Here is a 27957-nt window from a genome sequence, read left to right on the forward strand (position 1 = left end):
CTTAGCCCCTCTCCTTTACCCATAATCCTAAGACCTTGAGGACCCTACAGCTCACAGTCTTTGAAAAGCAGGTGTAGTTAGAAACAAATACCTCTACTCAGAAACCACCCAAAAATGAAAGTGTTCTCAGTCCCATGGTGCAGAATGGTTGTTGGAGCTGGTGATGTAGATGAAGCAATGCAAATCTAATGTTACAGTAGGTATGTAACCTTCATATCTAATTTTAGGAGTTTCACCTCCATTACCATTAGGACAGAGTCTCAAGAATGCCCTGAAGAGTGGTGATACTGAGGGAAGACCTAAATCTGGAAGTCACATTTAGCTTGTAGTGTTTTGCAAAAGTGTTCATAAATGCTCACATGGCAACTGCAAAAATGTCATTCACTGTTGTGATTTGAAGAAGGTTTGTGAAATGGCCACTGCTCTGGTGGAATGCATACTTGCATATTCTAATTAGGGTTGCCATACTTCAGAAAACGTAACTTGATGCACTGCAAAAGCACTGCTTTTGACATTTTGGAAGCCAATTTTTAGAAGAAACTGAAATGGAAAGCTGTAAATCTTATGGATTTAGTTTTATCAAAATAAGGCCAAAAATTGTATAAGATCAACCATATAATGAGGTAGATATTCCCCTCAGCTGGTGTAATTAGGGAAAAACACTGCAAGATCAATAGACTGATTGATATTAGATTCTGTGGACACACTGGTCATGAAGAAGGGGTTTATTCCTCATGGCCAACTGTTTTTGTGGAAGATTATGTACAAAGGAGTGGTGCATAAGGCTTGGAGCTCAGAAATCTTTCTGGCTGAGGTGAGATCCATAAAAAATAGAATTTTCCGTGGAAGATATTTCAGATCTGCAAAGGCAGTGCATTCAAAATGGAGAAGTGTAAACTTCTCTAGACAAAGTAAAGGCCCCAAGGAGGAAATGGCTTCTTGAATAGGGCTACATAAGAAAGGTGTCCCACAGAAAGGTCTTACAAACTCTAAAGAAAGCTAAGGAGACAGAATTGGTGCAGTGATAGAAATTAGAAATAGTTATCAGACGGACTATGATGCAAGAAAAGCTAAGCACCAAATCAAAAACATGTGACAAACACCCCCAAGATACTAGGAACAGTAACAGTAAAAAGACCTATTCCTCTTGGAATAGTCTTAAAGGAGAATATGCCTACTTGCTGTGATTATTCTTTCTCATGCCAGGTCTCTGAGTAGAGGCAATAATCTAAATCACCTTTTCAGGGAAAGAAGGATTCCACCATCACTGGAAGTGGGTGAACAAGGTAGTTAATATGAGGGAATGAAGGTCTGTGAGGTTAATGAACAGGTGAGATAACAGATTCATTGAAGGCTTCAGGTAGACATGCCTATACCAGAGATGAGGCCAAAGCAGGAGGAGCCTGAAGGGTCACTTCAGCACTACAATTCTTGGCCTTCTCTAGAAACATTGGAATAAGGGTAAATGTGGGAAAAGCCATAAAGGAGTCCCAAAAGCCACCTGTGGGGGAATACATCTCTGCAGTATCCTCCCAGTGGAGGGATAATGGAAATAAAATTGATATATTTTGTAGTTATTCATGGATACAAAGAGATCACAGCAAAAGAACGGTGTCCTTGTTACCAAATAACAGAGACTACTTGGTGAAGAATCATAAGTAAACTGCTGAGCTACTAGGGAACTGGTTTGCCCCAGGACACAAAAGGCAATGAGAAGGGTATTCAAAGTAAAGGCCTATCCTAATGCTCTTAAAGCCTCCTGACACAAGGGATAGGAATGAGTTCATCCTGCATGTTTATATACCAAACCACCACTACAGGAATGAGTTCATCCTGCATGTTTATATACCAAACCACCACTATCCTGTTGGAATGAATGACAACTACACTGGAGGAAATGAAGTCCTGAAATGCCTATAAGGTTACAAGGACAGACCTCATTCCCCAAATGTTGATGCACTTATTGGAATCTTGGGATGACCATGTCCCTTGGGAAGTACATGCTAAATAAACACCACCATCCTAGAGTAGAGGAATCTGAGGTCAGAGTCACGAGGAATGGGAGTTTGAAAGAGTCTACCCAGACAGACAATAGATTCTTTAGTCCACCATGCAATTTGTTTTCTGTTTCTTGGACATCCTGATCTGATCACACAGTGATCTGAAAACTGGTCTCATTGAACTTTGAGCGTGCTCTAAAGCACTCATGTGATGCCTGGCATGAGTCACCATGAAGAATTTCAATAACATTAGGCCCAATTCTTTGAGGCAAACAGAAACAGAATTATAAATCAAATGCATTATCATAGATTGGGTTGAGGCATTTTGGCATGGTGGCAGAAAGGTCTGTGTGTCCAGAGTGTAACATATGAAAGTCACTGTGTGCATGGTCATCAGACAGGATTTCACAAGATTCACTGTTATATCCAAGGACTGGAACAGCTGAAGAAGCTAATCCCAGTTGGCAATGAGGTAATACATCACTTAGGCTGCTAAAAAAACAGTCACCCAGGTAAGAAAAGACCCTGGAACCCTACAGCCTGAGAGCCAATACTACCACAGAAAGGCAAGCATTTAGTGAACACCCTGGGGGCTTTAGTGATAATTACATGGCAATGGCCAGAACTGAAAATTACTATTTCTTGTGCAGAACCAAAAGGTACCTCCTGAACTCCTTGACAATCCTGATATGCAGGTACAAATCTCTGCAGTCCAAAGAGTATATGGAGTCTCTTTCAGATGGAGAAGAAAGGACAGACTGCACTTTTACCACAAAAAAAAGACTTCTTGGGTAATTACTGGTTTAGGCTGCTCAGATCAAGCATTGGCCTGATGTCCTTGGAACATAACAATACTAGGCAAGTGATAATAGGAACTATAAGTCAAAGTATACTTTACTGTCATTCGGACCACACAGCACATGCACTGCTGAAAGAAATTACATTTCTCTAAGCTCATGTGCAAACATAACACATAAACAATACACATAACATCAGCAACAACAGAGTCTAAGCCATCCGAAGACATCAAAGCTGCAATAGCCATGCTCTGTCCATGCCAGAAGCAATTTCAGTGACTGCAGTCATCCTCATCATACACACTGTTGCCAACCCATTCTCAACATCAGCAATGTATCCCTCGTCCCAGTCCGTCCTCTCCGAATTCACTACAATCCTGCTACCTCCACTCGGTGCAACTACCACCACCTGAAACCCGAATGATTACAATAGCCACAGCAATCCTCTCCATCCATCCCATCCTCACAGAGATCGTCAGCTCCATCTTACAACACCAGTGATGTCCCAATTCCCGGACCAGTCCTTCAACTCAACAGAATCCAAACAGAACCCCCAAAAAATCCACAATCAGGCCCTGATACCTGCACTCGGCGCAACTGCCAACCCTGAAGGCCTGAAAACGATCACTATCAGCTCAATGACCTCCGAAAGACCAACAATCCTCAAGACTCAAGACAATCCACCAGATCAAGCAGAAAAACACCATGGCTGCAGACACTGCACATCTGACCAGCCAAACCACTCATAAACGAACGATAAACTGACAGAAACCACACAAAAACATGAAACGCACATCAGGAGCCAGAGTAGCTGCAGCCACACAGGGCACCGCCAAGAAAGATGTAATAATAAGATGTAATATATAAGAGGTCAACAAAACAAACTGAACTATGATGTGATGGAAAAGACAAATTAACAAAAAAAGCACCAAATACACCGGGAAAATGCAAAACTGATAAACTAGGAAAACACGTGTTTTCCCAGTTTATTTGGAGTTTTTTGTTAATATACAACAGGTCTAGCCATAAACACCTTTAACCAAATATACTTAAAAGTTCATGTCACCTGTTATGAGTACTTAATAGTACCCACCTCTCAAATCAAGCAAGGCCACACTTCATAACCCTGGTATAAGTTTATGTCTACTATCCAATAAAGACTAGCTCTAAAGGTAGACAAAATAGTACTTTGCTTGACTTGTACTGGTAACTTATTCCACAGGCTGAGAAAAAATTTAGTTAAGAACCTATCCGTCCAGCAAGTCTTGTTTATTTCTTGGTGTAAATTTAAGTCCATAGTGCAGGTCTATGTAGAGCCTCTGGCTTTGTGAAGAAGCAGGAGGTCAAATAGGATTGGGTCTTTCATATCTTGCATACATGACACAGGTCACCAGGAAGCAACCAGTAAGCTACTGAGTATATAGAGAGTTTTACTAATCTATCTGGATAGCTGAACAATTTAAGGCCTTTTAACATTTTTTGGTTAAAAGTTGTTGTGACATTTCCATTTGAGCAATATGCTTGGATTTCTACACAGCAAAAGGGGCACTGTATTTGATGATGGGTCTAACAGGGTAAGAGTACAGTGGTAAGATGACTTCTTTGGATCTCAAAGTTATTGCCTTGCAAATTAACAAAGCAAGATAGAAGGATTGCATGACTACGGTGGAAAGATAGTAATCAAATTAAACAGAGTTATCCATGTAAACACTTAGGTGTTTATGACTGGATCTGTTTGAAAAGAAGCACTACTTACAACATATGAAGTGGGAACAGCTCTTTTGCCAAACACTACTATAGCTGTACTTTTTTTGCATTTGGCTTGAAGCTGTTTTCAGTATACTGGATATATACATGTTCCAGCCCTTTTTGAGGCAGTTTAGTGAAAGTGGATGAGAGGATAACAGCGACCAGCTTACAGTCATTAGCTAACATGGTCAACCTCACTTCAGTGATATTGGTTTTGACGTTTGCAAAATAAATGGCAAACAGGAGAGGTCCCAGTACTAACCACTACAGTACCCCACTAGTTACACTGTACATTCAAAGACAAATGCCAAACAGGAGAGGGCCCAGTACTAACCACTACAGTACCCCACTAGTTACATTGTACTTTCAAAGATAAATGCCAAACAGGAGTGGGCCCAGTACCAACTCCTACAGTACCTCACTAGTTGCATTTTGCATTCAACCCATATATTGTCAGGTGAGTTGCAAACTGTCTCACTGATAGAACACACAGAGTCAAAATAGATGACTCTACGTCCACCAGCAGATCCGTAACCAGTAGTGTTCCACAGGGATCAGTGCTGGGGCCCCTATTGTTTGGAATCTACTTCTCGGATGTACAGGCTAAAATAAGAAAATCTATGGCTGACGAAATTTGCTGATGATTGCAAATTGGGTGCAGTCATCGAGTCGCCAAATAATGTCAACATCCTACAAGAGGGACTTGCACAGACAAACAACTGGTGCCAAAGTCATGGGCTAAAAATCTCAATGCAAAAAAATGCATGATCATCTCCTCCAGCAAGGGCAATGTCCCTGCAGATTAACACATTAATAACACCCTAAGCATGCAATCAGTGGTGAGAGATTTGGGCACACAGGTTGACAGCAACCTTTCCTTTGACCACCATGTCTCCACAGTGGTAAGAAAGGCTTTCTACATTGCCCACCTCATAAGTAAACGCACTGCATTCAGAACAAAAGAGGTTATAACCCCTCCTCAGTCATCAGGCCAATAATAGAGTGCAATGCTACTTTTGGTATGTATCTTACCAGGCAGCTTCAGCAACTGGAAAGACCTCAAAGGTTTCTCACAAAGAAAATTCAGGGTCTTCAGCATATGTCATATGTTGACAGACTGAAATCACTGTCACTATACTCTGTGTCTTACAGATTATTCACAGGTGACCTCTGCCTTGCATATAAAGCAATTTCAGATCATTCTCTGATGGAAATACTGCACATTTGTAAATCAAATGGTATAAGACTCACTTGCTCTAGGGAACTCAGCCCAGTAAGTGACATCAACAGGACTTGCTGGAGTCAGATATGTCTTACAGAGGTTACCTCTCCTCTGGAACAAACTTCCAATTCAGATGAAGCAGAGCCACTTTCTGACCCTATTTAAGAGTAATTTGGATGACTGGATGGGAAACCATAAATTCACCCCTGGAATTTCACCTATGTCCCTCTTGGACAGGGGCAGTAGCTGTTGACATAGTTCCACTTAATACCTTGATATTTTTGGGAAGAGGGGTTGTACTTAGCCAGGCTTGTAAGGGCCCTACAGCCATTAGCCTAGTAACCTTCTGTAATCCTTTGATCCTAAGACGGTACCAACAACACTGGATAGCCAGTCTCCAAACCTGCAGACAACATAGGGGCTTACATTAAGTTTGTCTAGCTTTTCAATAGTACCTGCATAGGGGATAGTGTCAAAAGCTTAGGCCATATCAAGGAAAGCAGCATGCACACAGTGACCACTGTCCACAGCCTCTGTAACTTTTGCAAAGAAGTTTACTAGGCTCAGGAGACCAGATCTACCCTTCACAAAACCAGAATGAGGAGGTTCAAGATTAGTTAAGTTGCATGTGTCTACATAAATGAGCTCTGCTATTGTATATTCCATGACTTTAAACATAAAGTTGTTGAGTTTGTCGGGCCTATAGAAAGGCGGTCTTCATTGTGGAGAAGAGTCACAGTGGCTGTTCTCCAGGCATCAGTGACAAACCCTGTTGATAGGCTGATGTTGAAAATTTTAAACAAAGGCTTGGATACTGTATACTTAACACTGATGAAAATGTAGCCTGGTATATCATCTGGTCCCATAGAAACATTATTTTAGCTTTTGGCAGGGATTCTGTGACTTGTTCCAATGTGATTATATGGGAAACTAAATTTGCAGCAATAGGAAGTACAAAAATGTGGGCAGATGGAGTAAAGTTAGCATTAAACTGGTCTGCTAATATACTGGCTATACCCTTGGGACTAGAATGTGTGATATTACTACAGATGAGCAGAGTGCATTGTTGAACACTATTCCTTAATTTCCTGACACAACCAAAGAAAGATTTGTAGTTTCCTTCAGTAAATGCAGTGACCTTAAGTTTGTGCTGTTTTTCTAATAGTGCTCCCAAATGCCTTGCTGGCATGTTTCATTGTAGTCTTGATGGGCGATGGGGATTTCTTACAGATTTTCATTATTTTCCTTCTTTTGTTATACAGAACTTACTCACAAAAAGTCTTCTTGAGAACTGAAAAAGAACATTAAATAACCTACCTTTTTCTGATCTGGTGGGGCATCTTGAATGGCTGTCTTTTGATGAGGTGGGTGCTCAGGAGAGATGGAGACTGTGGCATGGGTGGAGTTATGAAAGGAATACAAGATGCTCTGGATATTTTACCTCTTATCCACCTGTCAGATATGATAGCTAGACACATAGTCATGTAGAGGGAAAATGGTTCCCAAGAGCCTCCAGATGAGAGCAGCTCAGCAAATCTTCATGGAAGCAGACTGCTGACTTCAGAGGAAGGACCATGTTATCCCTGTCAATTCTACTGAAAATTAAAACTTCCTCCTCCTCCTTTTCTGGCCAAATAACTGTTCTGGAAGCCATTGTGTTTTCTGTAGCCCTTATCAGATCCTTGAAAATTAGACTGTTGGGAGCATTTAAACCAAACCTCATGTGGGCTCTGCTGAGTGTGAAAATGTCACTGTGAATCCAGAATGTTGAAGTCACTGGGAGAGAGAAAGAGACAGAGAGAGACAGGGAGACATAGTGAACTGTAATCTACTTTTCAAGTCAAATCTGCAACCAGCAAATGTGTGTCTAAAAACTAGCTAACAAACTCCTCTCAACTTCCACCTTATTTACATCCCACCTTCTTTTCTAGCAACCACTGCTCTTAAAGCCAAGCCAGCTAATACACTTATCAATTTACCTGCTTAACTTTTCTCTAAACACCTACTGTCTTTCTCCTTTTGACTGTCCTATCCTTAACAAACACCCTTAACTTTCCCTTCCTTTCCCAGCTCAGTTTTGTGCATATTTAAAATTGATCAGTTTCAGTGGTCTTTTTCCTTTCCCAGCTCAGTTTTGTGCATATTTAAAATTGATCAGTTTCAGTTATCTTTTTCCTAACTTTCCCATCCATTGCAAATTTGCTTTTTTCCTTCTCCTGCCTCAAAACTGTACATTTTATAAACAGATAATTATTAAGGTAAACTTGTTAGTGAGAAATTACTTTTACTTAAGCAGTTTGTATACCTATGCTAATCTGTTCTGTTACTATTCTCCAAGTATCAGACTTACCTTTGGGCTTAAAATGTAATATGTACCTTTTGCTACTGTGATGCTCTGTTGCTTTGTTTCACAACCTGGGCTACATCTGAAAAACGTCCATTGAGATCAGTGCCCTACCCTAGTCAACAAATTCAATACACATAATGAACAATTCAGAGTCAGGCAATACTGCTAGAGCCTGAGCTGTTTCATCTATTAACTCCCTTTGCAACTTCAGCTTTTGTATCATATGGCTTAATACCCTCAAGGTGAAAATGGAGGATGAAAGCATGTACTTCCCACGCTTATCCATTGTATGCAACTCTCTGTTAAGGAGACTAGCAGTTTGGCTTGTGTTCAGGAGTATTGTTAACAGCAGCTAAAACAATGATGGGAGTTCACCAAGGGATTTAATGACAAAGCAGGCAGCCAGAGGAGTCTATATGGTCTATTTGGTACAGGAGTCACCACATAGATTTCTTTTGAGCATTCTCCATGACCAACCAAACCATCTCATCAGATCAGGAAACCACCCAAGAAGATGACCTGGGTGACTAAAAGACCTCTGCAGGGATGCAGTCAAACACAGAAGTGGTATCCTGTGGCCATTTGTGTTTTTCCCAAATGAACTATAAAATCTTGCCAAATTAGATCACTGAGTGGAAGAGTGGAAGAAACAACCTCTGGTCTTCATCTAAGACCAGAGTGGGATATTTCTCAGGTGGTGAATCCACGTGCTTTCTACTCCTGACTTTGCTCCTGGGTCTCACAGGAGGAGCATCCAAGGTGGGGAAAGACAAAGATGTGGATACTGTAATTACATCCTACATAGAGCCCCCCCCCATCAACAAAGGGATGAATGGCTGTATGACCCTGGACCAATGCCAGAATGGGGGGTGGGGAGTCTCATGTAGAGAAGCCTGCAATATAGGTGCCAGAAACATCAGTGACCCCAAACCAGTGGTTAAAGCTGCTGACCCTGAAAGTCTGATGAGCACTGACAGGCCCAAGATTGAAGCTTAAAAGGTCAACCCTAGCCATCAAGGTTAAGGTAGCCATCAACACCCAGGTCAAGGTTGGTGGCCTTGAGAATGAATGACAAAATGTCGACTCCAGGGACATGATACTCACCCCTAAAAAAAGGGGGTGAATATAGCCCTGCTGGATAAGGCCTGGATGTAAATAACAGCACAGGTCCAAATGGTGCCAAGGTCAGAAGAAACAACACCAACAGCAAAGTCAATTTCTGGATCATTGAGGTCACTGACCCCCATCTGAGCCATCAATGTCAATGCTGATAAAGAAGGGCCGACATTCATCCTTGATAGAACTGGCACTTGTAGGGTACCCAGTGAGGAAGGGTCCATTTACAGGTCTGAAAATGTAGGCAAGTAAGATAGTCTCAAGCCTTTACAATAAGTGGGGGAAGATACATGAGACCCTATCTACTGAACACTGAAGAAGACATACCACATTTTTGCTATATTTTAGCTTGATTTATTTATTTATTTAGTTATTCATTTTCTTTTACATTTGTTAATTGGGACAGTCCGACTGGACCAGGTCCATTTATAGTGCAGGCCTGGGGAGAAAAGCTCCACATACATTAACAGAAATACTAGAATTTACTACATAGTAGTAAAAAACTGACACTAACACATTATTACAGCAAAAATCCAGCTAAAAAGACAGAAATATAAAACAGACAGGATAAACTCAGCAGTTGAACAGACTAAATACATTTAACATTGAGAGTCATGACATACATCATGTTAAAATGAAGTACCTATATTAAAGGGATAAACAACTGTAGCATTTACATTAGTCAAATAATAAGCTTTTCAACTTTCAACAGAGCTTAAGCAGTGTTTTTAGGTTATGCATGGCCAAAGCCAGGTGTTCATGAGATGTGATTTTAAAGAGTTTTTGAAGTGTGAAGTGGTGGGGATAGAGATCAGTAATGGGGGGAGTTTATTCCAGTTTTTAGCAACAGTGTGGGAGAACAGCGCTTTTCCAGCAGTGTTATTAGCCCTACAGATGCACAGAAGTGATTTGTCACTAGAACGGAGTATGCGATTTGTTGCATAGTAGGCAAGTAATTGACTTACTGATGGGGTTTTATCAGGATACTTCAGAATGTTTAGGCAGTAACCAGTTGGTGGTAATTTAGTAGTTGAGGAAATTCTAACCATTTATGGTTACATCTATATGGGACCTAACAGATGCCAGTGAGCTGGGGTATAAAGCTTAGGCTTGGAAAGACTATGAGCTTTCAACTTGTGGAAGGGGACTGCACTTTGGTTTGGTTAGTCTTGGGAAGTGCAGAATAAACAAACAGCACGTCCTGTGTAGAAATTTATTTAGCTACTTCAATGGATTTATGCTCTTCAACACTTGGCACAAAATCTCTTTCATTATTAGACTTCCTCTTGCCTGACTCTTTGGTAGTGGAAGAGGATACCTTCAAAGATGACAATAATAGGGGTAGCCCAGAGTTTTTCTAACTACAAACAGTTCTTCCTTTCTTTACATGTAGAGGGCTTAAAAACAGTACAGATGGTGAAATCCTCTAAGAAATGCTCTTCTCCTAAATATTTTACACACTGTAAATGTTTATCCTTTGGTAGAATCTTTGCACTGCACTTACATTTCTTTCAAATACTATGACGTCTATTTCTTCTCGCTGCTAAATAGCAAAATGATACTACAGCTACAGCTGCAGCTATGGCAACTGCACTGAATTGTAGTAAATTGAGAGAGAAGGGGAGCCTAACTGCAAGTACTACAGCTAATGATAAAAAAATGGAACAGTCTGACTGAGGTGTATCCTTGAATAAAACAACTTACCACCAAAGTAAGAAAAAAATACAATTCACACTATAAAGCTAGAACAGCAGATCGGCAGTCTGCGAGATATTTAGGTGCTGGGCTAAGTCCTGCCTGTTTTAGTCATCATGGTGATGGAGACGTGTCTATATTACATGGTCGAAGTTCCGTAACTTCCACTGACATATGTCCAAAGTTATGGAACTTCGACTACATATAAAAACATAAAAAAAATAAAAGGGTATATGCAGGGTGGCAAGCCCCCTTGCACTCCCCACCCCCCTCTTTTTAAATATACCAACTCAGAGGTCGCGCTACAGTGCAGTAAAGGGAAAATGCACTGTAGTGTGACCTCGGAGTTGGTATATTTAAAAAGCAGGGGGTGAAAGGGGCCTTCCCCCCTTGCCTATACCCTTTTATTTTTTTTTCATTTTTTTTATTGTTTTATGCATACTTGAAGTTCCGTAATTTCGGACATATGTGTTCGTACATTTGTCAGTCGAAGTTACGGAACTCCGACTATGCAATATAGACCTGATGGAGACAACATCCCAATGTCACATCCAGGCAAACACTTGATCTGATGTTGTTGCCTTCATTTGCTCTTCAACTTGTGGGTTCGGATCCAGCTTCACTGCATACTAAAGTTCTAGGATCCGAAATCTGAGCTCTTCCCGTACTCAAAATGCTCTGCTCTCCCACATCACTCAGATCTCATTTGCCTCACTTCTGTCAAGCATCAGGATTGCGTTTATCGGAGCTCCTTGGGTTTCAGTGAGTTTTCAGAAGTTTTCTTACACTATTTCTTTAACATTCTCTTTCTTATTTGTATTACTGTTAGTAATTTAATCTTTTACAGTAGGTTGTTTCTTTTTTCGGCTGCAAGTTTCTTTCCCTTTCTCCCTACCCTTCCTAGTTATATCCTTTTCTCTTCAGTCTTTCTTATTTCATGTAAAAAAAAAAAAAAAAAAAGTAGTAGGTAGAAGTTTCCTCTTAGACTTTCTCCTGTTGTTTTGTGAATGTTGTTTTTTTCTGTTAGTGGAATGGCTGACTCTAAGCCCACGGGATTTAAGAAATCTGTGTCTCAGATGCCCACTCTGAGTGTGCTGTGTGTCTTGGAGCTGCCCACTTGGACTCTTCCTGCTCAATATGTGCTGGTTTTAACCAGTGGGCGTTGATTGATAGGAGGTTCAAATTAATCCTCAAAGGCCTCCTTCCTTCCATGACTTCTTTGACTGCTACACCTTATACTTCAGGGGATTAACCCCCTCTCAAAGAAACATAAAGAAAGCAAGAGGTCTCCCAGCAGGTCCCACCAATCCAGGGAAGCTCCTGCCATGTCTTCCAAGCTGTCAGATCCAACTAGTTCGGCTCCCATAGTTATTCAGGCCTCCCGTCAGCACCAGGTCTGTAGTTTTTCCCTGGAGTCAGTTGCCTCAAGGCCTAAGTCCCCTCTTCTGCAACCTCCAAGTTTCCAGGCTTTCCTCCATTGCCTCTTCTGCTAGGTCCTCCCACAGCCTTTCCGAAGCTGAGGTAGACAGCATGATGGTGAAACTCCTCAAGGCACAAATACAGCTGGGGATCTTGCCTGTTCTGTCTCCCTCTGGATCTGTGAGCAATATCCCTACTTTTGCTCCGATATCTCCTTCTCTGATCTGACCCCTGGTTTCGAAGTTATTGGGCTTGAACATACCCGGAGTCAAGATGTCAGCACCAACAGGTACGGTTACCTCGACTCTGACGGTCTCCCTGACTCGCCCGTCTCCGATCATATCAGAGCACAGCAGCTCTCGGAGCCGTAGCTTTGGCTTCGGGTGCGAGGGGTTGACGTCAGCCACAAAGTTTTTGGAGCCAGCTCCTCCCTTTGGGGCTTTGGCACTTAATAGCTCAGCTCCAACTCTTCACTCAGACCCAGGGGCAGTAGGGATTCGTGGAGCTTCTCTGTTGACAGCTATGGCTCCGGCGGGGTTGCCCTTGGTCTTTTAATCTTCCTTGGCATTCGAGGTGGTGGAGAGGGTTCTCTCTGCACCAAAAAGAGCCTCAACTCTACTTTCTTTGGAGCCCGGCTCACCTCCAGCAGTTTTTGTGTCTGAGCCATCTACCCTGTCATCTCTGAGACAGCCTACCCAGAAAGACTTCCACACTGTTTCCCCTGTGGAATACCCACAGTCTTCCAATACCTCCCTGAAGCACCCCACCATGGAAGTTACTCACAAACGTCAGTGCAAAAGGACACACTTGGATTCCCCTTTGGAATCCCTCACCAAGGATACCAATCTTAATGAAGGGGAAGGGTCCCCTAGAGCACCACCTAAAGATGTCTCCTTTGGGGACATCATGGAGATACTTCATAAAAAGGTGGTTGGTCTTAAAAACCCTAACCTGGAGGAATCTGTGTTCCTGGAAGGTTTTGGGTCAGGCCCATCTATTTCTTGGCTGTCCCCTCCGTGGATCCCCTTATCAACTTTGTATCACGCAGGGCATGGAAGGAGCCGGACAGAGTAGAACCTATCCCATAATGACTAGAGAAAATTCTTATCACCCCTCACGACCAACCCCACTGGACTAAAGGTGTTCCTGTCGATGCCATGGTGGTAGCAGCAGCCACCAAAAAGGAGCTGGCTCAGCAGAGCTCCACCACCCATCCCCCTAACAGGGAGGCTAGGGCCTTGGACAGGTTTGGTAAGTGGGTATATGCTTCAGCGACCTTCGCATTGTGAGCAATGAATTACTTGGTAGATGTAGCCAGACTACAGATGGACTTAGTCAAGGAACTCTCTAGTTCTGTCCCAGGGTCCATGTCTGCTGAGGAGCAAAAGCCCTCTTCTCCAGGACAGCTGCCCTACAGTCTATATCAAACATGTCCATGAGGTTAATTTCTCATGCCACAGAAGGTGCCTCATGGGTAAGAGGATCAGGCATTACTAACAGACCCCATGCCTGGATGTGGCCGTGTCATTTCTTGGAACCCTAGAAGGCATCCTTCACCACCGCCCCTTTTGACGGACTGACTCTTTTTGGTCCAGTGGTCAGAGAAACTCTCTCCCAAAGTGAAAAAGACGGAAAGACTTTGTCTACCATCGGGATATGCTTTGCTACCCTACAACAGACCTTTTCCAGGAGTCAGCTTGGAGGTAAGAAGTTGTGGTTCTGAAAATTTCAGGGTTCTTTTCAGGATTCACAGGGAGACCCTCCTCCCAGAGGCAGAGGGGGAAATGGAAACAATGGCAGATGCCACCCTCATGGCACAGGGGGTCTGATGAATCAAGTGTCTTGAGATACTTTCTCAGACATACCCAATCAGTGATCCTGAAGGAGTGCCTGACTGTTCATCTCTGGAGGCAGTCAGGGGATGTTTGTCTTTGCATCCAACAGTTTGGGAAGTCATCACGGAAGATCATTGGGTGTTAAAGATTATATCCAGAGGTTATTCCATACCCTTTTTCCAAAACCCCTCTCCAAGCAAGATCCTCCCCGATGTTCCACCCAATCAGAGGGAGGCTGCAGCCTTAGAAATTTCAAAGCTGCTCTCAAAAACAGTCATCCAAAGTGTCCCTCAAGAGCAACTCAGATCAGGCATCTACTCCAGATTCTTTTTAGTGCCCAAAAAGACAGAGGGGGGCCTCAGGCCCATTCTGAACCTTACAATCTTCAACAAATCAGTTACCAATTCAAAGTTCCGAATGGTCACAATTCAGTCCATTCTGCCCTTCCTGCAGAAGGACAACTGAATGTGCTCTATAGACCTTCAGGACACATACTATAACATCAAGATGAACAGATGCTACAGAAGATTCCTCTGCTTACAGCTGGGAGCCAATCACTACCAGTTCAGAATACTCCCTTTTGGTCTCACCACGGCCCTCAGGGTATTCAGCAAATGCATGGCAGTAGTGGCAACTCACCTGAGACTGCAAGGATTCCAGGAGTTTCCTTATCTGGACGACAGGCTCCTAACTGCTCCCACCATGCATTGATTTCTTTAAGCCAGAAATTTCCTGTTCCATCTAGCCTCAACCTTGGACATCTCCATCAATCTAAAAAAAATCTCAACTCCAACCTGTGCAAATCATAGACTTTATCGAGGCCTGCCTGAACACCATTCATTCTTTAGCACTTCTCCCTCCGGAAAGAATCTCCACCTTGAGGTCTCATATCAAGCAAATCATGAATATTCCTTCTCCCTGGCAAGTTTTGCTCTAAGGGCCTTGGTTCCAGTAGCTTACACTTTATATACGAGTACTTCAATGGACCTTGGCAGTCCAATGGTCCCTTCTTTACTATCCATTGAATCACTTGATCAGAATCTTTTGAGCTTGCAAACAATTTTTCCTCTGGTGGCTCCAGTCAGAGGACCTCTTTCAAGGCCAGCTGTTTATCCTACTCCCTCCCAAGGCCACGGTGACCATGGATGTGCCCCAATTCGGTGGGGGGACATTATCTGGGACAAAGAGTCCAAGGCATGTGGTCCCCTCTAGAGACCAATTTGCATATAAACGTCCTGGAGATGAGAGCAGTGCTTCTTGTTTTGCAAGTCCTTCATCCCTCTCTTCCCACAGGAGCTATTGCAATTCAGACAAACAACATGTCAGTGGTCTGGTACATCAATAAACAGGGAGGAACCAAGTCTTACCCCTTGAGTTGAGAGGCTATGAGGCTGTGGCAATGGGTGATTTCTTCCAACCACTTTCTTGTAGGAATGCACATTCTGGGGAAGACAAACATCCTGGTGGACAAACTCATGAGTGGTCTCTGAATCCTTCAATGGCAAACACGATCTTCCAGAGATGGGGTACACCTTGCTGCAATCTCTTCGTGTCTTTTTCCAACACCAAGTACAGTGAGTTTTTTGCCCTGATCCCTCCTCAGGAACAGTCACTGAGAGATGCTCTAGTCCATGCTTGGCCCCCTGATCTACTTTATGCCTATCCTCTTCTTCCCTCATTCCCAAATTTCTGCAAAAAGCTCAGAGGTTGAAGTGCCAAGTGATCTTTATTGCTCCCTTTTATCCTTGACAAGTTTGGTTTCCATTCCTTTGGTCTCACCTGGTTTGTCCACCATGGAGTCTGGATCCCTCTCCAGATCTTTTGTCCCATCCTTCGGGACATCCCCATCCAGATCATTTGAACCTAAAACTAACCACTTGGTTACTCCATTTCAAATGACGGCTAGAACTCCTGGGCTTTTTTCCTCAGTTAAAAAAATTTTGACTGCAGCACAGAAACTGTCCACGAGGAAAATATACAATCACAAGTGGAAGAGGCTTTCTATTTGGGCTCATTTGAACAATATGGACCCCTTTACTGCTCCAGTTCCTGCAATCTTAGATTTTCTGGCTTCTATTTTTCATAACAGAGCTAGTTTCTCTACTGTGAAAGTGCAAGTGGCGTCCATTTCCAATTTTCACATTGGGGAAAATTCTTTCTCTCTGGTCTCATTTAAGTTGTGCAAGACCTTTTTAAAAGGTACCTTTCTTCTTTGCCCACCTATCAAGGATCTTGCTGTTCCCTGGAACCTTACCTTGGGTTTGCAAGCTTTAGACTCACCTCCATTTGTGCCTTCAGCTAAGGTTGATTTAAAGTTCTTCACCTGGAAGACCGTCTTCTTAGAGGCCATCACCTCAACCAAAAGAGTGTTTGAATTAAAGGCTTTAACTTGTAAGCCTCCACGTTTAGTTTTTCACATGGACAGAGGTACTTTGCGTATTAACCCTTCCTTTCTGCCCAAGGTCACTTCTGAGGCTATCACAAACCAAATTATTAATTTGCCTGTCTTTTTTCCTAATTTCCAAAACAAAGGAGAGTACCAGCTTCTTATGCTGGATGTACACAGACAGCTTCGCTTCTATTTGGATAGGACTAAACTTTTCAGAAAATCTGATCAGCTTTTCATTTTCTTTTCTTAGATCAAGACAGGGAAGCCAGTTTCCAAGTTGGCCCTGGCTAACTGGATTACTAGCTGCATTGTGCTTGTTTACTCTACAAAGGACAAACCTTTGCCTTGTCATATTAAGGCCCATTCCACTAGACTGGTTTCCACTTCCACAGCGTTCTGGTCTAAACTCCTTATTGATGACATTTGTGCAGCCGCTACTTGGTCAAACCACCACGCTTTTATATCTCATTACAAATTGGACATTACTTCCAGAAACAGAGCCTCTTTTGGTTCTGCTCGGCTCCGGAATATCATTCCATGAAGGCTTCCCAAGTTCTTCTGCAGCTGGGTACTCCGTCCCACAAGTTGAAGAGAAAATGAAGGCAACAACATCAGATAAATAAGTTATGTACTCACCATAATGTTCTATCTCAGTTGTTACCTCTCATTTGCTCTTCAACAGTCCCCCCTTCATTCCCCTACCTTTGAAGGACCAAGTGGAGATATATATATAGATAACTACTTTCTTGCTGTTTGAGCTCCTGAAGTATTCCATTTCTGACTTTCTATGATTCCTTGTGTGATTTATTTGTTGTATGATAAGATGTTACATAGTTGGGCAGCAAACTCGATCTTAGGGAATGTGGGTGAGCGAAGCATTATGGGTAGGCGAGAAGCTCAGATTTCAGATTCTAGAGCTTTAGTATGCGGCCAAGTCGGATACGATCGTCAGATCCAAACCCACAGGATGAAGAGCAAATGAGAGGCAAAAACTCTGATGGAACATTACTTTTACAATAATGCAATCATACAAAACAAATATCACAGTGAAAAATACTAGCTGCCTTAGATTCCCAGTGACAAAAGGACTCTAGCCACATACTGCAGAAAGACAGACAGCATCAAGTATACATTTTACAAGAGGGATAGAAGGCTTCATCATACTGAAGTCAGACATAGAAAGGCACTAACTAGATAGCAAACACAGAAACCAAAAGCAATAAGCCACATACAGAGAGAATAGGCAAGCAGGGGCTAGAATTTCCTGGAGAAAACTGGCAACCAAGGTATTGGGAATAAATTACTACAGAGGGAAAGGTAACAGAATGGGAAGAGGCCAAGAAGCTATACAGACTGCAAGCTAGAGACTGCCCTACCTATCAGGGACTGATAGCAGACTACAGGCAAAGAGAAAGGGATAGGGAATCCCAATTGAAATACCTGCTCTGGTAGAGTTTTCAGTTGAAACTAGACAGAAGCTGTTATTAAAAAAGTGGTAATTAGTATGGCATGTAAAATATTACACAATAACTATAGGAATCAATCAGTGGATGTTAGAAAAGATTGGGAAGAGAGATCGGATAAGCAATTCACAAGGAAACAATGGGAACTTGGGAAGACATATGTATGTCTCCCAAATATGCAGCATAGTCTAGAAGTTTTTGGATTTTTGCTTAGAGTGTTTGCATAGGTATTTTTATACCCCAAGCAAACTCCCAAGCATTTTTCCTCAAATGTTGGAGGTGTGATGGGGAAGAAAGAGGTAATTTGAAAGATAAATTCTGGCAATGTAATGAGTTGACAGACTTAAAGTCCCTACAGAGTACTCTTGTCAGAAATATTGGTTGAGCAAATGGGTGCAAAGAAGGAAATTATTTTTTTAAGCTGAGATATAGGATCTGAACTGTCTAGACATAAAAAAGCAATTACTAGAAAATGGAAATCAAAGTCTCAACCAACTGTATTTGAAGTACTGAATATTTTAACAGATATAAAAGAACCGGAAAGTGTGATCTTTGGAAGACGGTAGGAGCAAATTACATAGAAAAAAATGGAACTTGGGGGAACAACACATGCAGAATAATGTTTGGATGAGGAGTGAGGTTTAAGGGAAGGCAAGAATTGATCAATTTATGCAATGTTGGATTGATGATAATTATATAAAAGAATATAGGTGATGTATAATGTTTGCAACTGGCAGTATGTTAATATGGTTTGTTTTCTTTTATATAAAGATATGTTTGCTCTATGTCTTAAGTGATAATTCAATAAAGGTGTTAAAAAAACTGCAAGCAGGATACTCAACAGAAAAGAGAAGGTTAGCTACATAGTACCCTTGGAGGCAGAGGGTACAGACTTCATCATAATTAGAGATAGAAAGACAGCTACTCAGATAACAAATACACTCAAAAAAGGACTCAGTAACAAAGCTATCACAAACATATGTTTTCTTATGTTCAGTCGAGTCAGAAGAATTTGACTTTTTCTTTCCTAAATATTCAATAGCTAGGAAAAAAACGTAAAAAAGAGAACTGTATCTTTTTTTTGGGGCTAAGCTCCTAACACACACACACATATATATATATATATATATATATATATATATATATATACATATATATATATATATATATATATATATACATATATACACATACCCCAACTTCAAGGCTGTACTACAGTAGAGAAAAAGGGGGAAATAGCAAAAGTAAACCACCACCTCATACAGTCAAACACATTGCAGTAAAGCGACCCACAATATTCAAAATTTGACATAAAGACACGTAATAACACATGCCTCAATGAAGTGTAGGAATACCCATATATATGGCTATATGGTAGATAGACTGTCAGAAGGCACTCTCCACATGGCAATATCTGATATAATATGCATTAATCAGTTGACAATCACAGACAGAAAGCAATAATTATGCCAGTTACAAAAACGGAAGGCATTAACCACATGGTATAATAAATAAATAAACAACATTTGTCACAAGGTACTTAGACTCTAGCATTTAGCCAGCAATCACAGAAACAGGAAGACAACCACAAGAAGGCCAAAGAGGCAGCAGAGACAGAGGAAATTAACTATGGCATTCACATGGACAAATGGAAGTAGCCATGTAGTAATAATGTATATGCAGGCTTACCTTTTTCTGACAAAATAACCACTGTAATAACATTCTATTATTGCTTCCTTCCTCAAATGTGAACCGTACCTTTTTATCTGTTCATAACATTTGTATATTATATTACCCATCTCTGAAATTTACATTTGTTATTATCTGTTGGATTTGTATTCTTGTCATACAGTGATACTGTTTGTGCTTTTTTCTATTTGTGTAATCCCCAAGGTGGAGACTGAAAATGGTCCATGTGGATCAGTGCTGCCCCAATTAAAAATATTTAAATAAAATAAAATAAATATAGTGAGAGAGAGAGAGAGAGAGAGAGAGAGAGAGAGAGAGATGCAGAACACAAACTACTTGACAAACAGAAGTAGGAGGGTCACATGGTAACTACATATACCTTGCTGTGTTACCAGTGAATCACTATGACTAATCTGAATTTTGACCAGTTAAACTGTTACTGGTTTTCCTAGCCAGAAGTGACAGAGAATGAAATAAAGTACCTTATGGTGAGTTCAAGAGAATTTATGACCATACAAGTAATAAAAATGAAAAAAATTGTGAATTGAATAAAGTTATATTGAGATTAAGTGAAAGGGGTTATAATATAACGCAGTTAATAGCATGCAAAAATAAACTACTTGGGCAGAATATTGATGGAAACTACACTTTCACTAGGAATTCTGATCTGAGGTGTGACATTTATACCCAAAGAAATCATGATGAAGAAAAGCAGTTTTATGTAACTAGATATTCTGCTTTTTCTGACAAATTGGTTTCTTTAGTCAGAAAATATTGGTATATTATTAGTGAAGATGAGACCATCGGTCATCTTTTTGCCAAACATATTACATTCTCTTATAAAAGAGGGAAAAATCTTAAAGAATTGTTAAACAACAATTTAACTGAAAGAAACTACAACACTTTTTCTTCAGTATGTGGGACTTTTTCTTGTGGCTCTTGTAGTACTTGCCATAAGGTTAAGAATTTGAGTATGATCAATGGTATACCTTTTGTTGCTAAATATTATTTTAATTGTAAATCCACTGGGGTAGTTTACATTTTGGGTTGCTCATGCAATAATATGTGGTACATAGGACAGACCAAACGCATGGTCAGAATTCGTATTCTGGAGCATTTAAAAGATATCAGAAATAAGAATATACATAGTCCAGTTGCACAACACTTTCAAGAAACACATAATAGCTCTTCTACTAGTTTAATATTTTGTGTATTGGGAAAGCCCTTTATCAACAGAGGGGATGACATCGTAGTTAAGCTATTGGAGTTAGAAACAAGAATGATTTTCAAGTTTCAGACTTTAAAACCTAATGGCATGAATCAGGAATTGGGAATTTAAGTATTATTATAATATTTAAATGATAAATATTTATCTTTAGTAATTTATGATCACTTTAAAAAACATTAAAAAATATTTGAAAATGTTAATTAATTAATTATGTAATGTAATTGATTAATGTTAATTGATGAGAGTGTGTGTATATAAATTTTATGTCCACACTCAATTAAGTGTGATCCTTGAAGGCGAACTGCCGAGGTACCAAATCGCTGTTATAAAAGAATACTGGTAAAGTGCTGGCTTTTGTGTTTTTTTCTTATTTTGTGCTGTGGTGTTTATTAATGAAATAAAGTCAAGCTGGCTTTATTTGTTTTTGGAAAGAAGTCTTCAAATGGCAAAATCAGCAAGACACACAATGAAAAACAGGAATCTTATGTTAGAAACATGCTATGAACTGTCGGGTTATGAAAGTCAAATCCTATGTGTCTGCTGGTAGTGCCAACCATCTTCTTGCACCAAATTAGAAAATGAAGTCAAGAATACAGATGCATTTTAATCACAACTTAATAAGCAGACTGAACTTAATAAGCAGACTGAGACAGTGCTGCAGCTTCCAGAAGGCATGAATTATGTGATGTTTTAAACAGTATGAATAGTGCAACAGTCAGTGGTCAACATGCCAAAAACAGGTGTACATTCAAACCTGATCTTCTATTCTGTATTTTTCATATTCAGTTCATTCTCTCCCTGCATGCACAGCTGCAGAAACATGAATGCACACACGCACACACACACACACACACACACACACACACACACACACACACACACACACACACACATACGCGCGTGCGTGCGTGCGTGCACACGCGCCACTTAAATGTAAATGTTCTGATTAAGGACTGGGAATAACGCTGCTTTAAAAGTAGAAATTTAAACTTGTTAAATAGTGAAAACTCTATATATTCATCCCCTTTCCATAATAAAAGTAACCTGCCAACTGATCACATTAGAGGGTTCACAATATGGTAGACGAAACCTAAACTTCCAGGTATCACACACACAAATGTCAGTGGCACACTTGCTTTTGGTACAGAAGGCTGTGGGATCTATTCACACACCTGGTAAATGGATTGCTCTTGAGTATGCCATTCTTCAGATGAGACATTAAACTAAGGCACCAACTGCCTGAGATGGTGGTCGTTCAATTGGGTGTAAAAGATCGCATGTCACCTACAGAAACGAATAGGGGAAGTTCTGTGTTGCCCTAGCCAAATTTCCCCCAATAGTACAAATTTCATGTCTTCCCTGAAGGGAGACTACTAAGCTTGTTGGACTAACCTAGTCAATAAAATAAAAACTCCCCAGTCATGTTAACAAGAATAAGTGACACTTTCTGCAGCTGATTTGTGAAAACCATGTGATGCTGTACTTTACCTACAATGGTAAGAGGAATTTACAACTTACTTTCACTAACAAGAAATCAGATCTTATTTTTACAAAATAAATGCAATAACGAATTAATGTCTGTTATGGGCATCTAAAAACGGGCTTTTCTATCTCACAATTCTTTTCATGTGAAAATGACCTTGCATTTAAATTTTCATGTTGAGCACTATCAGCTTCATAACCACCAGAGGGAGCCAGACATCAATGTCAGTTGCACAAGCATTTTGTGGGCAAATGATAAAAACAGTATCAAGCTGGCAGGCACTAAAGTCTTGATACAGGAATAGGGTCCATTCTTCTGCACGAACAAAAAATAATTAATACAAAAAAAGAATAACAATATTAAAGTGATACGTTTGTTCACTCAGTCCTCAGATTGTAGAAAAAGTAAAACTACAGTGTGGTAGTTTTGCTCAAATCTACTGGCAGAAACTATTTGCATTATGACTTGATCAAAACTATTTCATTCATCTTTTTTTATACTACAACTGGAGATTGGTAACTGCAGTGCAGAAATGTCTGAGTACTACAAGTAGCTTGCAGAATGCAGAAGTGCTGACAGCTCTTAACTGTTGCTCACACTAAAGAAAAATGTTTTTACCTTCAAAAACTGGCATAGCATATCCTCTTTCTTTTTGTTAAGCTCCTCCTCTGCCAGCATCTTCTGCTGAAGGTACAACAGCCGCTCCTCCTCAGTCATGTTTGCCATCTTTGCTGACTTTTTTCTAGCCTTCTTCGGCATTGTTTCTTACCTGAAATAAGAAATTATGTGCTAATATGTGATTTTCAAAAGTTTTAGATCCCATTGATCAAGTGAAATAATTTCGCCTTGGCAAGTTAAATGTGAAATGTGTCAGTATTCCTGATGTAAAGTTTTCTTTTTTATATTATCGTAATTAAAAAAAAATTTGACCAAAAATGAAAAATAAACTGAAATAATCAAGAATTTTCCATCATGCCTCTCATCCTCCCATGCTCTTTTGCTATGCTATTCTAAACTGAGTAGTTCAGATTTTACAGCTTCTCTCAACTGGCCCACTGTTGATGAAGTGTAACTCAGGAGTACTAGGCTGGTTCCAATAGCTACATATCAAGTGTTTAGTAACCTTAAAAGCTAAAATATAATTTTCTTCAGTAGGCATTCTGAAAAGTTGTTTAGGCCGAAAAATATAGTCATACCAAATACAGGGACCATAATCTTTGGGGGATAAAAACAGTTCCTCTGATTTTTGCCAGTGCTGAATTCATACCTCAGCTGTCCAGATTTGATTTTAGCAGAATGTCCAGATTTCTCCCATATATTTTTGGTCTGCTCATTAAATTTGTGGTTGTCTGGCAAATCACTGATCATTGAAGTTACTAAATAATGACATACACTTGAGTTTCAGATTATATAGCCTTCAGAAAATGCATCCTAACAAAAAAACTGTTATTCTAGCAACTTTCTAAATGTATCAGAGCAATACTGAAATGTCCCTATTCTGAGCTTTGTCCCACCATTATTTTGACTTTGTCTGGATTTCTTACACTATGAAGTTATAAGGTATGCTAAAGTGCTTGGTACCAGGATCCTATTGTGCCACAGCCACACCAGCATATTAGTTATCCAATATGTACTTTGAACATTTTATTGATGATTGTATTCCCACATACTTTTATTAAAGCTTTGTAGAATATCTACATCTCTACAGAGCTGGCCATATTCAGCTATCATGAGAGTTTATGGTTCATTATTCTTATTCAGTTTGATACTGCTGATGTATTTTTTTTACTCAATTTATGGTGATTTGGAGTCATCACCAATACTACCAAGAAGAGCAGAAATTGCAGATATTCTAAAGTTTACCATGTACAAAAAATGCGTCATCATTCCCTTTGGGAAAAACTCAGTTCCTACTAATTACCACATTGATGGTAGCCCACTAAACACTAAAGGTGTTATAAGACATCTGGAGACACAGGTTGACAGCAACCTCTCCTTCAACCACCACACTGCCACTGTGGCCAGAAAGTTGTCCTATGCGGCACATCTCATTACCAAGGGTTTTGCACCCAGGAAGAAAGAGGTCTTCATCTCTCTCTACTCTTCCCTCATTAGATCAGTCATCGAGACAATGCCCCATTTGGCATGTACCTCACTAAACACCTGCAACAGCTGGAAAGGCCATAAAAGTACCTCATGAAGAGGATTCTAGGCCTTAAACACATGCTCTACATGGACAGACTCAAAAAAATCCAGCTATTCTCTGTCTCATATTGTCTATTAAGAGGCGATCTCTGCTTGACTTACAAAGCCATGTCTGACCCAGCCCTGTCAGAAATGTTACACCTAAAGAAATCCCAATCCCTCCACAACACATGCTCCAGGGACCTCAACCTCATTACCACAATCAACAGAACATGCTGGAAGGGCAGGTTCATAACCCAGAGACTGCCATGCTCTGGAATAGGCTTCCCATACATGTCAGGCAAAGCATCTCACTGGCCCTTTTCAAGAGAAATCTTGATGAGTGGATGGAAAATAGAAAGTTCAATCTGGGGATCACTCCAGTGTCTCTACTTGACAGATGCACCAGGAACTAACGGCGGCATGATGCCAGGACTCTTCTATGGGCTAGGCTTGTAAAGGCTCTAGGGCCATTGGCCTAGTACACACCTATGAACCTATGTTATAGGCACAACTGAAACGGAGTAGTAACTGAAGAACTTAATAATGCTTCATTAATGTGGCTCATAACAGGTAGTAAAATTCCTGTTCTTTTGTTACATCACTTCTCTGTTTAATTGAAAGGGGTAACCGAGAACAGAGAGCTACAATTCCACCCAGCAATGGAATACGGGACAAAACAGAAAAAAACTGTTTTTAGTTAAATGAATCAAAGTTGGTGGAATGGTATTATTGTTTGAACTCTTGTGATTATGCAGCAAGTAAAAGGATGTAACAGTCACGTAAATTTAAGCAGGATAAGATTGCTTCACAAATCAATCTCAGAAGTTTAACCACAACAGTGATTGCACATATAATAATGCATCAGTTATCCTTAACCTATATTTAGATGGATTAGCTAGTAGGACTTGTCAGGGAATCCAGGAGAGCTGTATCACCATGTACATTTCCTCCAAATTCTTCTTTAGAAAGTTAAAAGCAAATCTGAATGTGTGCCTGGGAGTGTCACTGCCCATGTGATCTTCTTAGTAGGTAGGAAGCTCCAATGCATTTTTCCCTGGTAATAATGGTATTTCCCTTGTAGGAATGAGCATAAATATGAATTCCTTAGTAGCACAGCAGCATACTTCAGGGAACGGTGAATTGTACTGCTTTGTCATGCTTTATAAATATTGCCCCTCGATTAACAGATCAATTAGCTATGAAAATATTAAAATGTCTGAAAGGCTTGAAATTACAGCATGATCTTATTTAACTCCCTTGTCTGACAGAAACAGCACAGGATTAAGGATCTGAGCTGTTAATAAGTGCCCCCTGTAGTTATGGGTACTGGGTTTGATTCCTTCCCCCTCCAGTTGCCTAATGTGAGACTGAGAAGGTCACTTAACCAGACAATGCTTCCAGATTACCGCTAAAAAGAGACCCTTTGTCCAATGAACTTACCTGGTTAGCTTAACCATCGACTCCTCCTTTTTCTCATTTTCTACATGGAGTCAGGGTGCCACGTCAACTGTTGTCATCTCTGTTGATTCAATGCTATTCCCCTACCTTTTTTGACAGTTATGCCGGCTGTCATAGGTCTTTTCTCACACAATCCATACATTTTTTTCTGGGCACCCTTGTTTCTTCTTGTCTGTCCCAAATCTTTTTCACTAGATTGTCTTCTGCTTTTCTATACATGTGTCCAAACCACCGTAGTCTGTTCTCCTTGACCTTTTATGCAGTTGGCGCTACCTGAGCTTCTGTTCCGAAGTCCTAATTTCTTCATCTGTCTTACAACGTGCAGCTTTCCACCCACCTCAGTCCTTCCAGCTGCATCACCTCTAGCTTCCTGAACTGCTCTGCCTTCACTGCCCAGGTTTCTGTACCATACAGTAGTACTAGTCTGTATGGTACTATGGTTCTAAGTGATTCGGTCATGTTGACTAATGTCGCCAAAAATAGGCATGGGTAATTACCGGTGATGAGTGGGTTGAGGACCCTGCCTACTCTGACCCATGCCAGGGACCCTTGCTAATGGTGGGAGGGGTATATGTGCCCCTATTGGCCAGTGTGTGCCCACTATAAAGCCCAGCAGCCCTGGGTCAATAAGCTACTGGTTGGCTGGTGTCTAGTTGCCCAACCTGGATTCCCTGGGATAGCTCTGTTGAACGAAAGCAAGATGTAAAACCAACCAACCTGCCAAACATGAGCTGAGAATTGCTACGCTTAATGTAGGTTCACGGACAGGACGCAGCTTGGAAGTGGATGACATGATGATATGGAGGAGGCTGGACATACTATGTATCCAAGAGATGAGATGGAAGGGTAGTGCAACAAAGCCACTTGGCTTGGGATCCAGACTCTACTACTCAGGTGGGAAACAGGCTAGAAATGGTGTAGGAATTGTGGTGAGAGAGAGGCTTCAGAAGGCAGTGAGGGATATCATCAGAATTAATGACAGACTCATGGCAATCAGACTCCAGTGTAATGATAGGGCAGTATTCATAATCTCAGCCTATGCCCCACAGCAGGGTTGTGATTGTAAGGAAAAGAGTTCATTCAGACAGCAACTGCAGGACCTACTAGATAAAGCAGGACAACATGAATTGGTGTTTATAAAAAAAGCAAACCAGTATTCCTTCTTAGGCCAGGCCATCTTTTCTATGTCCTATTTTTTTCTGGCAACCCTTCGTTCTTTTGATAACTGGTTGGACTTCTGCATTCCACCACCAGCTTTTCTTATGTATCTTATTTCCATACCTGGTTTTGATGCATCTCTCTTCTGTAGTCCTCACACATGCTGCTTTGAAATGCTGCCATTCTTCTTCAACTCCACCTATTTTCTCTTGAGCCCTTTTCTTGTACTCTTCTGCTTTCACTCCAGTCAACTTCCAGGTCTTCAGCCTAGTAGCTGTTGACTTTAGAGCCATCTCTAATCACTGGATGCAGCTGAATGTGACCATCAGTGGTTTATGCTGTGGGCTGTTTCATTGAGAATGACTTTACAATCGCTGATTTACCCCATTGCCCTTTCCTTACTAGGAGGAAGTCTATCAGTTACATGTTGGCAACTCTTGTGTGTGATCTTGTGACTGACTGTATCACTTGCTGAACCATGTGTTGGCCACCATCATCCAATTTGTCAGACAGAAGTATAGAATGGACTGTCCTTCTTTATTCCTGCTGCCCAGCTCATGAGGACCCCGGCAGTCGTAATATACTGTTATGCCTATCCTAGTATGAGACCCCAGGTCCCCATTATCAACACCAACTCACCCTGTCTTGATTTATCAAGTAAGTACTGCAATTGATGCCTGAATGTATTCATTTATCGCTATCACAACCCTACTGAGGGCACT

At 40.8% G+C, this 27957-nt stretch overlaps 1 protein-coding gene across 2 annotated transcripts in view; it reads right to left on the minus strand.

Annotated features, from left to right (window-relative positions):
• The window catches only part of CCDC65 (coiled-coil domain containing 65), a 528526-nt gene that overhangs the window by 343340 nt on the left and 157229 nt on the right, over window positions 1-27957 (minus strand). For both annotated transcript variants that reach the window (XM_044083793.1, XM_044083791.1), the window contains exon 2: window positions 23051-23201. In XM_044083793.1, coding sequence (XP_043939728.1) covers window positions 23051-23191 — 141 coding nt within the window. In that variant the 5' untranslated portion in view covers window positions 23192-23201. The remainder of the gene's footprint in view (window positions 1-23050; window positions 23202-27957) is intronic.

This window comes from Protopterus annectens, chromosome 9.part0 (genome assembly GCF_019279795.1).
Source record: "Protopterus annectens isolate FY-2018-M chromosome 9.part0, PAN1.0, whole genome shotgun sequence".
Classification (NCBI taxonomy): domain Eukaryota; kingdom Metazoa; phylum Chordata; order Ceratodontiformes; family Protopteridae; genus Protopterus; species Protopterus annectens.